The sequence below is a fragment of the Lagopus muta genome, chromosome Z (genome assembly GCF_023343835.1).
Source record: "Lagopus muta isolate bLagMut1 chromosome Z, bLagMut1 primary, whole genome shotgun sequence".
NCBI classification, from domain to species: domain Eukaryota; kingdom Metazoa; phylum Chordata; class Aves; order Galliformes; family Phasianidae; genus Lagopus; species Lagopus muta.
In genome coordinates, this window is record NC_064472.1 from 42,308,338 (window position 1) to 42,322,486 (window position 14,149).

Below are 14,149 nucleotides of genomic sequence, written 5' to 3' on the forward strand. Positions count from 1 at the left end.
CCAACAGAAGAAAACACTTTCAAAATAAAACTTATGACAAACATAAAGAAATAGTGTAACTGAAAATGGAATTTTAAAATAATCACCTAGATCAGATGCAATTAAACCAAGCATTACAATTTTACTACCAGGGTTCTTATAAAAGAAACAGAGCCAAGGAAAAAACACACTATTTGAGGAACAATTTTTAAAGCTTTTTCTTACTGGTAGCAACCAACTAAGTAAGCAGTGGGCTTGTGTCCCCCACCTCCTTTTTTAAGCATACCATTTTCAATTTTACTTCTTGAATGAGGTCCACTGAAGGCAATGAATTTGTTTGGTATTATCCAGTTAAAATCTCCATTTTCTGCTCTCTGTCAAGAGAAAATGCTTGGTTTATCATTATCCCTGTATTTTCAGGCTTTTCCTTATTGTTTCAAAATACATGCTAGATAGACGTGATGTAAAATTTTTGTCAAAGAAAGTGTTAGTGACCTGCTTTTTGCTTCATCAGGAGGCTGTCACTTGTTTTTAATCTCACTCATCTTGCTTGTATTTTCCCTTTTCTAAATTACAGTTTTAGAACAATGCCGTTGGTAAGCTTCAGATGAAGAGCAATTTCCAATTCTAACATTTTTATAGGTTTCTAAGCTATGATCTTCCTCTTTTTCATTATTTAAATAATGATTTTTTAGATTCTAAGAATACCTAAATTTCTCTTTAATGATAACTAGCAGTGTTGCATTTCTGAGACTTTATATATTCAGACACTGTAGTCCTTTAACTTCATATTAATTTCCTACACCTCAAACTTGTTGGAGGCTTTAAGTTTCCCAGTCCTGTCTTCTTCTTTAGTTTAAAGAATGGTATTATAATTTTGCTTTGTGTTAACAAATGCACACTTCAATTGTTTTTCAGAAATCAGTTAAGACTTGGACATGTCTGCCCTCAAGCTGCCCACTGTAACTGCTCAAAAATATGCTACACTTTTTAAAGATTGCCAAGGAACAAATTCCTGCTCCCTCATCACCTTCCAAGACTTTAATAAAAACATGGGGAAAAAAGTATTTCAGTGCTGTTTTCTGCTTTTCTCCACTATGTTTGAGGCTGACTACGCTTAAATCTGACTCTGAATACTCTCTCTGATCACTCACCTATATTTAGCAATCACAGTTGAAAGAGGTAAAAAAGAAATGGAACATAATACTACAGACAAATAGCACATATTATAAACAATCATAATGGCATTAATAGCAAACTAATCAGAAGATTGATACACATACCTCATAATGCTCATATTCATTTACATCAAATTCATCAAAATCCAGAAAACCATACTGCAAAGCCTAAAATCCAGAATACAACTTTTAACAAAAATAGCATATTTTCAGTGAGGACAGTTAATTTCTCTTTCAGGTTACTGAATGCCTCTTACTACTTGCTCTATCCTTTCAGAGGAATTTCTTAATTCATTTGAAAAAATACACAACAGTTGAGTCTTGGTACAAAACAGGAAAAACCGATTTGTAAATTATAATAGAAGTGAGGTTACATGAGGAAGTCTTTCTGTTTTCACCAAATTCATATTTTATAAGTGTACTGTCTTTTTATTACTGCTAGTAGTAAGATATGCCAAAGAGAAAAATAACCGGCAAACATTACCTATTTAAATTATGGGTATATTCTGAAATCTGTATTCAAAGATAAATATTTTTGTGTAAGGATCGTATTCTATTAAGATTCTTATATCTTCACTAATTAAGAACTGGCTGCAGATATACTAAGCCTACAGTTCTAAAGAGAAATCAGTGTGGTCCTTGATGCTCCTTATTATCTACAGCCATTATATTTAATACAGTATAAAAAATGTAAACTTTCTGGTAACTGGCAGTTTATCACTTATTAAGTCAGAAAGAGCAAATGCAGACAATCTCATAACATCACATATTTTGAATATCAAATTCAAATCTCTTCTCATATTGCATAGCCCATTGTGGTTTTTCTTGTTGTTCACCAGTATTGAAAAGAATAGCAATTCACTGCTCTTGGCAAAGGAGCAGCCAATGTTGGAACACAGAAAAACACCTGAAAAATCTCAAAACTACAAGAAGTTGGCTTATGCAATAGAAAGAACGGTATTTGGCAGAGACACAATGAAAAAAAAACAAACAGTAATGGAATGGAGAGCCACAGAATATTCATATATGCCTCTTCAATTTTCATATAGATGAAAAAGAATGCATTCAAGTTCTCCTTGCTCTAAAATGACACATTAGTCACCACTGTACTGCTGTAAGACAGTAGGTTGTAATAATTTGTGATTAAAAAAAAATCAGCTTGTAACATTGTTGCATTTATAATACTGAAGCAAAACTTCAAGTTACAATTACATACTGAAAATGCCTAAAAAGCACCAATAAGCAATTCAAAAGCAAAATTCAAAGGCAAAAGTGGGTCATCTGATAAAACTGTTAAGCAGCTCTTAGGGATCAGAGATACAAACGACTGTCCTGAAAAGATTAATTAAACAGAAGTCAACATTTCCCCTTTAGAAACTTTTCTAGTTGACTACGCATGGCATAAATTCACTTCTAGGGATGTTCCACCCAGTTCTGTGACAATGCATAATACATAATAAGCTGGTAACAATCAGAAAATTTGCTGTAATTGTAGCTGTAACAGACTAATTAGCTACTAGCTTTCAAAGGCTTCTTTTTCTGCTGGGCAGTAATTAGCTGATGTTTCACACTAAAAAAAATACTGTTTAACTTACCTTGTTTATTGCATGAAAACAATCCAGCAAAGTTAGATGAAAACTGCAAGTACCAAATGAAGCATCCCTGTAGTACAAGATGATCAAAACAGTTAAGTTTTCCCATTTAAATCTCTATTTCTCTATATTTCTCTAAAGCAACATTAAAAGATAAATAGAATTTCTAGTATTGCAAAATATTGTTGAACAATTACTTAATTTCCACCCTTGTATCTCATAATAACAACACAGAAAATACTCTAGTTATATCTTTTGTTAAATGTAACATGCTCAATGTACATGTCAACAAAGAACAGAAATACATGAAAAATAACAGAAACTCCCTATGGCAAAAACTGATGCAAAACAATAATCACACTGTAACATACAATCTTAAAACATTTCTATCTGAAGTTCACTTTCAAAAACATCAAACTGTAATACACTGCAATTTTCTTCTTCAAATTCCATTTAAAGAAAAAAGACACTTCACAAATGCATTTTTTAATATATGTGAACAGTATCTTCTTGAAAAAACTGTCAAGATACACATTTGTATGGATATGCTAAAAGATTTATAAGACACACAGAATAGTTAATGCTTAAACTTGAGAAACTGGTTCTCATCAAAACTCTTTCATCTACTTTTTTCCTAAATCTTCTTGATGCAAAAATAGCATGTTCTCGGTATATAACCATTACTAGACTCCATAAGCACAGTCAAATAAGCATTCTACAGGAATACTTCAGTCAGGTAAAAAATAGACAATCAATATCAGATGATATTTTATCTTGTTAGAACAACTACTTTTGAAAACCTGCAGCTCTTATCAGAATACAGGGAATCATTACTGCTACATTAAAGTAAAAAACAGACCATCTTCAAACTCAAACTAAAAGGAGGAAGAAGTTCTGAAGAACTTGAACATCTGCCTCTACACATTATTTCTATTCTTCCTAATGAGTGTGAAGGTGAAAAAAAAAATCTGCGGGAGACAGTGATAACAGAACACAGTTCAAGTGGAAAGCATTCTCTGCATGCTGTTAACAAGTTTTCCTGTTGGTAATGACCAGAAGTATCAACTACCTTTCTGTTATTCTTCTGAAAGGCAAAGCTTTTTGCAGAGATGAAGATGAGAGAGCAATCTGAATTCAATAGCAAGTTCTGCTGAATTCAAGAAAATAGAAAAATTCCCAGATAGTTCAGCATGTTGTATGTATTATACTGGAGACTAAACACGTTTTCAGAAATCAGCTATCAGTAATTCTTGTTATATAAAATATATTTGCATTTTTTTTCAGTAGAGCTGTCAAAGTGATCATCTGAGGATTTGGGCATGGTGTGTGATCTGAGTGAACAACTGCTATCTTAGCTATCCACATACATCTTTAGAATTTTTAGAAACACAGAGGTCTTTAAATAGGCCTTTTTATTTCTGGGAATATCCAAAAAGGAATTAAAAAGAGAAATGGAATGATGGAAGTATGAAAGTAAAGACAGGTACTACTACACACTTTTACTATGAAGAAGTAAAGGAAATTCAAATCATCAAAAGCCCAGCTCTTGGACAGGAGCTAGAAAACACAAACAAGCAAGGACTGAATTAATCATCAGCAACCAGATAGCAAACTTGCATTCTAAAAAGTTTTTTGGCCATTCTTTTCTGCATACTGAGGCAGCCAATGGAATGTTAGTTTCATCCAACTTTTAGGAACACTTCTTTGAAGAATTTATGAAGTTTTTTCTACACATGGTTGATCAACCTTATTTGGTAAATTAAGCTGTACAGCATAAACCACAAAGAAAAGGCTAGGATTATATTCCCTCAGGGTCAAGCAATGACAAACCAGTGGTTTTACATATTTCCTCATTGGTAAAAATAAATACTTCAAAGTTATGCTAAATCACAAGAGGCTAGGTAGCATTCTTTAGGCACAAAACAGTATTTTTAGTTTACTTCATACATTTGCTAAGTGAAATAAAAATGAGTGTGAGAAGTATTGTAAGTCTTGTGTGATTACTGGAAGATATTTTGACTTTTAACTGTCAACTACTAGCATAAGAGCAATGTCAAGTAGAAAGCAATGTAGATCAAAAAGCTCAACAAAGAGTATATAGTATACAGTGTGGCTTCTTCACCTTTCGCATACACTTCAGAACCAGATGCCAAGCCCCCTGTTAAGTTTGCACTTAAAATCAAGCTGCGCCCTTTTAAACTATAGCAACAACAACAACAGAACAACAAAGCAAAACAGAAAAAAAAGTAGTATTTCTAAATGCTATATTCTTCTTCAAAATATCAAGCTACAGAAAGTTATAACACTACTATTTACCTGAAAGGAAGATATGAAACACTGCCAGCCAAAACAAGCTTGTATGCATCTTCTGGTGATTCTTTCAGATATATTATCTGTTTTTATGGAAAAAGAGGGAAAAACTATCTTAAGATTCACAGAAATAACTTAAAGTTACTTCTTTACTGCAGAAGACATAAGTATGACAGAGTTCAAAAACACTGTGAAAGACTGTCGTGAAGAGCAAAAGAATACAAGTGTGCAACAATAAAATCAAGCAAAACAATAAAAAATATTTGTAAACCATGAACATATATTCTTAAGCAAAATGTATAGATTTGCCAAATTTCATTTATTTTAGACTAATGTGAAGATACTGGCAAACATATGAATTATCTGTTCTACAAAACAGTACATGTGCTCAGAAGATAAGATTAAAATAGTAACTTGAAAATGTTTTGATTTTCCTATAGCAGTACATTTGCATTATTCTAAATCCTGGACTTCCTCCTTCATACTGGTGAAGCAGTGTTCAGTAATTAAATCCAGATGTCATAAAGGAAAAGTAATAATCCATAGTTCCAGAAGCAAAGTCCTAAGAATAGAATGAATACACTTGAAACACTGCAAATCAAACTTTTAGCTGTCAAAACCCCTCAAAAAAAAGATGAAAATCATGACTATGACCTAATGACATGAATATCAATGGCCTTCCCCCATGAAATACCTGATCACTCTTGTATATCCTCTAACAGTAAGGTCTACTTAGGAAATATTGCATAACTCTTTCATTATGCAAATCATGTCTTCCAGTAATCAAGAAATATCCCCTACGTGGCCAGGACAAAACAACTGTTAATAACAAAGCAGTCATTATCAGGTTCAATAATTTCATGTTAATACTTCTTATTTAGAATTGCATTAACTAAGCATTAAAACACTTCAGGAACTTACTGTTTCATTAAAGTTCCATAAATTTATTTACACCTCCTATATAAGTAAGCTTTTTTGTTACAGTTTATCTTTTATGTAGAAATCATATTAATGTAGAAACTAATTAAATACGTTATCTGTGACTAGGATACAGGACTTGAAAATATTCCAAATAAGCTTGCAGATGACATTGAAGTGGAAGGAGCTGCTGAATCCCTCAAGGGTAGAGGGGCACCTTGCAGAGAGATTTTGCTAAATCTGAGGGCTGGACAATCACCAGCTGTAAGAAGTTTAAGAAGAGCAGGCGCTGGCTTCTGCAGCTGGGATAAGGAAATCTTAGATGTATGTTCAGACCGGAATGAGAAGTTGGAGAGCAGCCCCACATGAGAGGACCTGAAGGCTACACCTGACGGCAAGTTGTACATGAGGCAGCAATGTGCCCTGGCAGCCTAAAGGTCCAGAAGTACCTGGGGTGCACCAGGCCCAGTACTGCCAGCTGGCAAGGGGAGGGGCTGTCTGCTCTGTGCTGCGCAGCCTCATCTCCAGCACTGGTGCCACAAAACAAGAAGCACACAAAAGTATTAGTGAATGTTCAGAGGAGGGCTATGAAGATGGCAAAGGGTTTCAGGGCAAGTGGTACAAGGAACCAGCTGAGGTCTCTGGGTGCGTTCAGCCCAGAGCTGGGCAGGCTGAGGGGAGGCCTGATGGCAGCTGCAGCTCCTCACAGGGAGCGCAGGTGCAGCATTGAGTTCTGCTCTCTGTGACAGAGACAGGGCCCGAGGGAACATGGAGCTGTGTGAGGGGAGGGCAGCTGGGAGTTAGGAACAGTTCTGCATCTGCATGGAACAGGCTGCCCAGGACAGTGGGCACAGCCCCTGGCTGCTAGAGTTCAAGGAGCGTTTGGACATCGGCCCCATATGTAGGGCTTAGATTTTGAGTACTGCTGGGATGAGCCATGGGCTGGACTCAGTGGTCCTTATGGGTTCTTTCCAATTCAGGAAGGATATCCTATGACTTTATTATTTGAATTACTTACAAAAACGTACATTATTTTCACTCTTATTTGGCTTTTTTTTTTTTTTTTTTTTTTTAAGTTGGCATTGCCATGCAGATTTCATTCTTTTTGCTGCTGCAAAATCAGTTTGAACAAATGGTCTAATTTGTGTTGGCAATATCTTCTCCACACACACGCACGCACACACACAAGCATTCTTGAGAGTCGGAATGGGAGGTAGAAGTGATATTGAAAAAAAAAAAAAAAAACTTGCAACAAATCTTCAACAGACAGCTAAAATACAAATGGCAACAGGTGACCTCTCTTGTTTCTCCTCTGATTAGATAATGCTAAGTATTTTCTGGGCATTCTTCCTATGCAATTAGCAAAACCAAAGGAAAGAAAACAAAAAAACAAACAAAAAAAAAACCCACACAAGTGTTTTGTTTAAATAATCTACTGTAGTAATGAAAACTGCATTTTTTCTGTGTTTTCACTGAAGTGGTGTAAGTGAAATTTATATTTCAACTTGCAAGCATATACCTAGAATTAAAAAAAGACTTAAAAATTTAGATAGGTAGGTAGATCACTTAAGACTTGCTCCTCAGTTGCTTTCTATTCTGCAGGCTTACGTTATACATAATTCACTGCCTGAAATAGATACGATGAAAAAAGAATTCCAAGTTGTATGTTTTGATACAGTCATATTTAATGTCTTGGAGCAAAATGAATACAGAGTTCCAGCTTCTATATGAACAAAGCACCGCTGGCTTATCAGAGAAAAAGTGCTGCCCCAGAAAAACTAAAAAACCAGAGACATAACATGGCACTAACAAAAAGAACTGTAATTAAACAGCAGTTTGTACCCAGAAATGCATCACTCTGCAAAAAGCAGTGATTCAGTGCTGCCAGGCTGGATAATACAGAGCAATACTTGTACAACAGGCAAACAGAAAGGCAGCTAACTTTAGCTAATCCTTTAAGCACCTGTAGCTCACAAAGGAAAAGGATTCCTCTCACATTTCAGTCAAGCTTTTACCATCTTCTTGAATAATACAGGCTTCAGCACAAAAGCATGTTTGCAAATGTAACAGCAGCAAAAGGAAGTTTTTATTGCCCTAATGGATATGTTACAATAAATTAAGCCTAGATAACACCACATGATATTGAAACAGGTTAGTTTTTAATTCTGAAATGACATCACTAGTGAAGAAACACATCCAAATGGATATTCCTTGACAAAATTACATGAACATTCACCACAGACAAGCACATTTAAGAAAGCCAGTGTGATTTTCTAATGAAAAATTCTGAGTACTAGAATATCTACCATCACTCAGTACATATGGAAAAAAAAAAAAAAAAACCCCACACACTGCAAGGATATGGTTTTTTTTAGTGTGCATATGAAACAATATATAGTACATTCACTGAAGGAAGCCCTTTGATAGAGTCAGATCTCTTAAAATTTCTGGAACAAAAGCAGATTGTGGTACATTCTGGCTGTGATTGCACACATAAGATGTGATGCGTGGAACAGTTTCAGAGACAACAGTGGATGAAACTGCTGGATGGAATTCTTGGTGAAAAGCAGTTTACAAAAACGTCAGGTTAGTAGGAAGATATCTGGGCAGGTGCAATAAAATGGCATATTTCAAAACAAAGAATGGCAATTCAATCTTTACTGTAAATGGGAAATACTACAAATTGAAACTTCATTCATAAGGAAAGTATCCCAGCAGTAAGACAGCACAAGAAGCAGATGAACAACAGAAGCAGAAACAAGATTTTTACTGGCAGTTTAAGACCACAAGAGAATCCCAGCAGGAAATCTTGGATGTGTGGAAGTCCGGATCAAAGATGAATCTCTGACTGGATTCAGGTTGCTAGTGGACAAGGTTCCAAACATATGTAGGTTCTTCTGAAAGCAATGTTTTCTATTATTTCCATGGAAATTATAACAGATCCAAAGAGCACAATAACACAATTTGATACAGCAAATTCTCATCTACAGAACTCCTTTTTTCAACAGTCACTACCATTAGTGATGCATTTTCATCAGCAGTGAACAAGAACTGCATTCCACACCTGCAGAAATCTATATCTGTACTATCACTTATTGTCATTACTGAAACACACCACCCATTGTCTCACTGTGCTCACATCCACTGTTTGGTCTTCTTGTTCAACAAGCATCAATGAATGTCAATAGGTGCTATTTTTATAGCATGGGGAAATTCAATGACAACCCTTTGCTTCACATGCACTTCCACATCAGATGCCATTCTGTCAGACTGCTCCTCTGCTGCCATCTGTCACATGGCAATGAAATGTAATGAAATGGTGGGAAAGTTAAACTTCTACTGCCATAATATTAACATTCACCTCCGACACTGTGAGCCAACATAATCAAACAGGAAACATTAATTTTGGAGCAGTCTTCATAGAAAGTGACTATAGGTAGGACTAAAGAAGTGAGAGATGGAGCTGCCAAGCACAGGGAAGCAGCAGACATCAAAGCAGCAGAAGCCACATCTGTGTTAGGATGTGCGTGAACTAGCATAAATGCATCTGTAGACTGACAGCTGGCAACAAAGTGCTGACATTTGTACTGCAGACTTCCGGAATTTTATTCATTTATTTATTTTAACTTCATGCTAGTCCTACTCTGATCCTATGGACTGGACATTCATTAGCTGTTGGGATTGCTCATAGACTGCTTTATGAAGTGAACCAAAATGCACTTACCAAGGGTTTAAGGATACACTTCAAACCACACATTTCTTATACAAACCTAAACTTTACTAGACACACTGAGAAATACCTCATAGTTCAAGGTCAGTGACAGCTACTTTTTCTGACTGGGAGGAGGTTACTAAAACCTTAAAGGCGAATTATTTCACTGGAATTATGTCAAAGACAGTAAATTAGAGAAGAAGTAGAAGTAATTAGAGTGACCTTGAGCAGACAGGATTGTTTGAAGTCAGAAGAGTTTTAGAAGGCACTTAGCAGAACTGAAGTTTCAGAAAAAGATGAAAATGTGAATGTTGAACTGACAAATACGAGAACAAAGATATTTATTGATACGTTTGTAAACTGATGAAGTGTGTACAAGGGGGAGGACATGAAATGGGAAAAGACATGCCTCTAGAAATATACAACACTTAAAACCAGTTTGACTACATGCTGGATCTAAACTTGGCTACATACATTTCTGCAGGATTACAGAAATTTTCATATACAAAGCTGTTTTTTGAAGCTAATGCCTATAAAGCAACCACCATATTCAAGAGAAAGATGTGCGAGTATAAATTTTAAGCAATTAAATTACCTGTTGTATAGTAGAAACTAATGTTTTCTGGATACTTTCACGTATTATTGTACATACAAACAGAGAAAATCTTATTCAAAGTTTACAATCATATCTCAAGGGGCTCTTTTGTTTAGGCCAAACATTCAAAAAAAGCAGCTTTTTAAAAGAAACTTGAAAATTATGCTTGGTGAAGATCAGAAAGAAAGCATGCAAAAGTACAGTTGCATTGGTTTTAACATTTTCCTACAATATCATGCAAGTGCAGACGCATGTACATACATGCCTACATACACGCACACACAAAGACTTAAAGCCTTTACAAATCCTCTTCTTAAATATATTCAAGAAAATTATTATAATAAAGAACTGACATCTTTCACAATAACGTTTTTTCATTCATAATCATTTATGTACTACTTCTTTAGAAATTCATTTTCTTATGCACACAAAAAATTAAATCCTACAGAACCTCAAAATACAGCCAGAAATTTGCCATTAAGCTTGAACCATTAACATTGCTCTAATCATCCTTTTCATTTAGGACATCTGTTTCTAATTAAAGGACTGGTTGTAGCTCTGTGAACAGTCAAGAACCATCCAAGCATTGCATACTCTCAAGCACTGCTCCTGCCAATTCTGCTATGTAGTCCAACAGCCATTAGAATGTTCGTTCAATGAAATGAAAAAGCTCGTAGGACTAGGCTACTGAACACACAAGATTCGATTACTGTGAGAACTCTTGTCTGATTTATACTACTATTTTCAAACCAGTTCTATTTTAAACAGGTCTTCTAGATCAATGTTGCACCTACAGAAACACTATTCACATTAGGATGAAAAGTATTGCCAGTAGAAAAGAGGCTTCTTAATCCCCAGAACACCAAGTTTTGGTATTCTAAACATGAGTTACCATGTGAAAGAGTAATACTGCACCCAAGGCAGAATACATCTGGTAATAAAGATACCTGATATACTTCGTTGCTTTTTAGGGAAAATAAAGCTATTTAAATAAGCTACACTGTTAGAAATCCTATTAACTCAAGTCTGCAAACAGCCCTTTAAATTATGTTCATGATGTGCTTAATAACCAACTTTATCCTCCTGATCAGCCCTTAAGTGAAATACCTACTTAAGCTTGCTGCCCTCACCACACATTTTACCCCACTGACTTAAAAAGGAAAACAACAATGATAAGATTCAAATTCAACTCCTTACAAGTGTATTTTATGTGATACAATGTCACATAAAACATCACTCACTTAATATAATCTGAACCACTGTAAACTACAAATAAATACAAATCACTCGATTCAGAACAAACATTGTTACTGCTGTGTGACCGAACATAACCGAAAGCTGGCACACATGCATAATTTTACTATAAAAGTATCAAATATGTTATTAAAACCTAAACTGAACATACTAGACAGTTAATACATTAAACTTTCTAGCAATATTTCATAGAAGAAAAGGTTACACACAAATTAAAACATAAATACATTAGAATACTCCTGTATGAAGGTGTACTGTACTAAAAAAATGCCCATGTAGCCAACTACCCTTTTATTAGCATAAACACAGCTGTCAAGTAGATAGAAACCTCCAATCATTTTTAAAACAGGCTGAGAGGGGCACATAAAGCCCTTCTAGCTGGAAACATCAGTACTTCACACCAGCTAAGAAAGTAAGCCAATACTACTATAGCAATGAATCCCCCGGGAGCAACACTATGCAGAAATGCAGTCTGGAAAGAACACAGTAAGGAAGAACCTACTAGAAAAATCAAGAAAAACTGTTATTACAAAAACTCATCATGATTTCCAAAATATTATTCAGATGAGGTAAGTTTTTAGAGATCTTGAACACAGAAAAAGACTTGAAGCAACTTTTGCTTGTCTGAAATACCAGTACTTCTTTGTTCATCTTCTCTCTGCCTTTCAATTGACAAACATAAGCTTTCTTCACCAAAATGTAGCTGAGAGTGAACACAGTTTACCCACCTCTAATTTGAGCACTGTATTTGTTACCCATTTACTACCACTCAGCTGGGACCACTAAACAGATTTACCTCCTTTCCCATGTCATAGCCAGAGATAATTTTTCAAGTTTCACAGTAAAAGCACAACACCTCAACATTATGTAGGCTGGTGTTAACTGCTTCTACAACTTCCATTTCTTACCCCATGTTAGGCCCACAGTTAGGAAGACCACCATCAAACCGGAAAGGCAAAAACAGTACTATGGATCAGAATGGATGAAGGAAACACTGCTTACCCTGAAGAAAGAAGATCAGAAAATAGACAAAGCACAGAGATGAGTCCTGGAGAAGGTGACCTGAATTACAGCAGTTCATGGGGCAGTACCCCCAGAGGGTCGCCCTCCAAGTACATAATTAGTGCCAGGCCTGAGAAAAGAAAGACTGTTACTAAGTTAATGCAGTTAAGGGGACAGGGGGGAATTGGGTGATCAGTGCACAGAGTAGTACATTTTCTTTCTTAATATAGAAGGGGCAATGGTGGAAGAAGCAGACTTTCCTCACCCACAGCCAAGTCCTGGCGAAAATCAAGAGAAGCCACTGTAGATATCAACTCAGAAGATCACTGCTGCTTTGGTAGAGTGGTAAGGCCTGAACAGCGCAGACAGCTTACAAGGAAAAGCAGTTTTTCTTTAGAAGGTGAAGAACAAATGTTTTTTCCCCCTCCCATCTTTCCCCTCATCCTATCCACCCCAAATAATTTGTGGCCATTCAACTCCAACTAACCAAATGTGGCTATGCTTTGTGTGGCTGAATGTATACATGGAATATTATTCCCATTATGCAACAAATCATACATAAAAATTAAACAAAATACAAAAATATGAGGGCTACTCCAAAAGTAATGCCTCCAATTGGATTATGTTGGCCCACAATGTTGGAGGCAGATGGTGGTATGGCAGTAGAGGCTGAAGCTTTCACCAATTTTCCATTACATTTTGTCACCAGGCAGCAGAGGCAAGTCTGGCAAAATGGCATCTGACACAGAAATGCATATGAAGCAAAGGGGTGTCACTGAATTCCTCCAGGGAGAAAAAAATAATACCCACTGACATTCACTGACACTTGCTGAATGTTTAAGGAGACCAAACAGTGGATGTGAGCACAGAGAGGTGGTAGGTGGTATGTCCCAGCAGTGGCAACATCCACAGTCTAGACAGCCATGCACAGCTGTGACACCAGGAAATGAAGAGCATTTTGCTTGGCTCATCCATGCAAATCAGCAGGTTACAACCAAGGAACTGTGTAAGGAGCTGAATATTAGCTTCAATACACTGGAAATAATGGTGACAGAGTTGAAATACTGCCAAGTTTGGACCAGGTGGTTCCCACGAATGCTCACACAGGAACAGAAATAATACTGTATGCAAGTCTCTCAGGACCTATTTAACCAATACTAGACTGAAAGTGACAGTTTCCAGGACTGGCATCATTACTGGTGACAAGAAGTAGTATCCCCACTGCAAGCTACAGTGAAAACAGCAGCCCATACAGTAATGCAGTGGCTTTCCAGGGAATGAATTTCCCACTCAAGAAAAGGTTCAAGATGAAGTCCTCAGCAGACAAAGTGATGTGCACTGTTCTCTGGGATAGGAAGGGGCCATCCTTCTGGATTTCCTGGAACCTGGACAAACCAGTAACTCTGAGACAGTGACTAAGCTGAAGGCTCAAAATTCCACAGAAGAAGACACGATCATGCTAGGCCCATATTGGTATGAAGACCATGGAGCACACTGCTAGTCTTGACTAGACTGCCCTAACATATACTCAGTGGATGGTCCTGATTTGGCACCTTCTGATTTCCATCTGTTTGGGACAATGAAAGTTGGACTGTATAGGCAACTATAT

The 14,149-nt window shown here is 36.3% G+C and overlaps 2 protein-coding genes across 9 annotated transcripts in view; one reads left to right on the top strand and one right to left on the bottom strand.

Annotated features, from left to right (window-relative positions):
- Window positions 1-14,149, top strand: part of LOC125687389 (uncharacterized) — a 212,963-nt gene that overhangs the window by 152,730 nt on the left and 46,084 nt on the right. The window lies entirely within an intron of this gene.
- The window catches only part of CDC14B (cell division cycle 14B), a 47,752-nt gene that overhangs the window by 19,984 nt on the left and 13,619 nt on the right, over window positions 1-14,149 (bottom strand). For all 8 annotated transcript variants that reach the window (XM_048932180.1, XM_048932175.1, XM_048932174.1 and 5 more), the window contains exons 5-8: window positions 5,066-5,142; window positions 2,753-2,819; window positions 1,263-1,325; window positions 266-353 (exon numbers count right to left, since the gene is read on the bottom strand). In XM_048932180.1, the coding sequence (XP_048788137.1) occupies window positions 266-353; window positions 1,263-1,325; window positions 2,753-2,819; window positions 5,066-5,142 (295 nt within the window). The remainder of the gene's footprint in view (window positions 1-265; window positions 354-1,262; window positions 1,326-2,752; window positions 2,820-5,065; window positions 5,143-14,149) is intronic.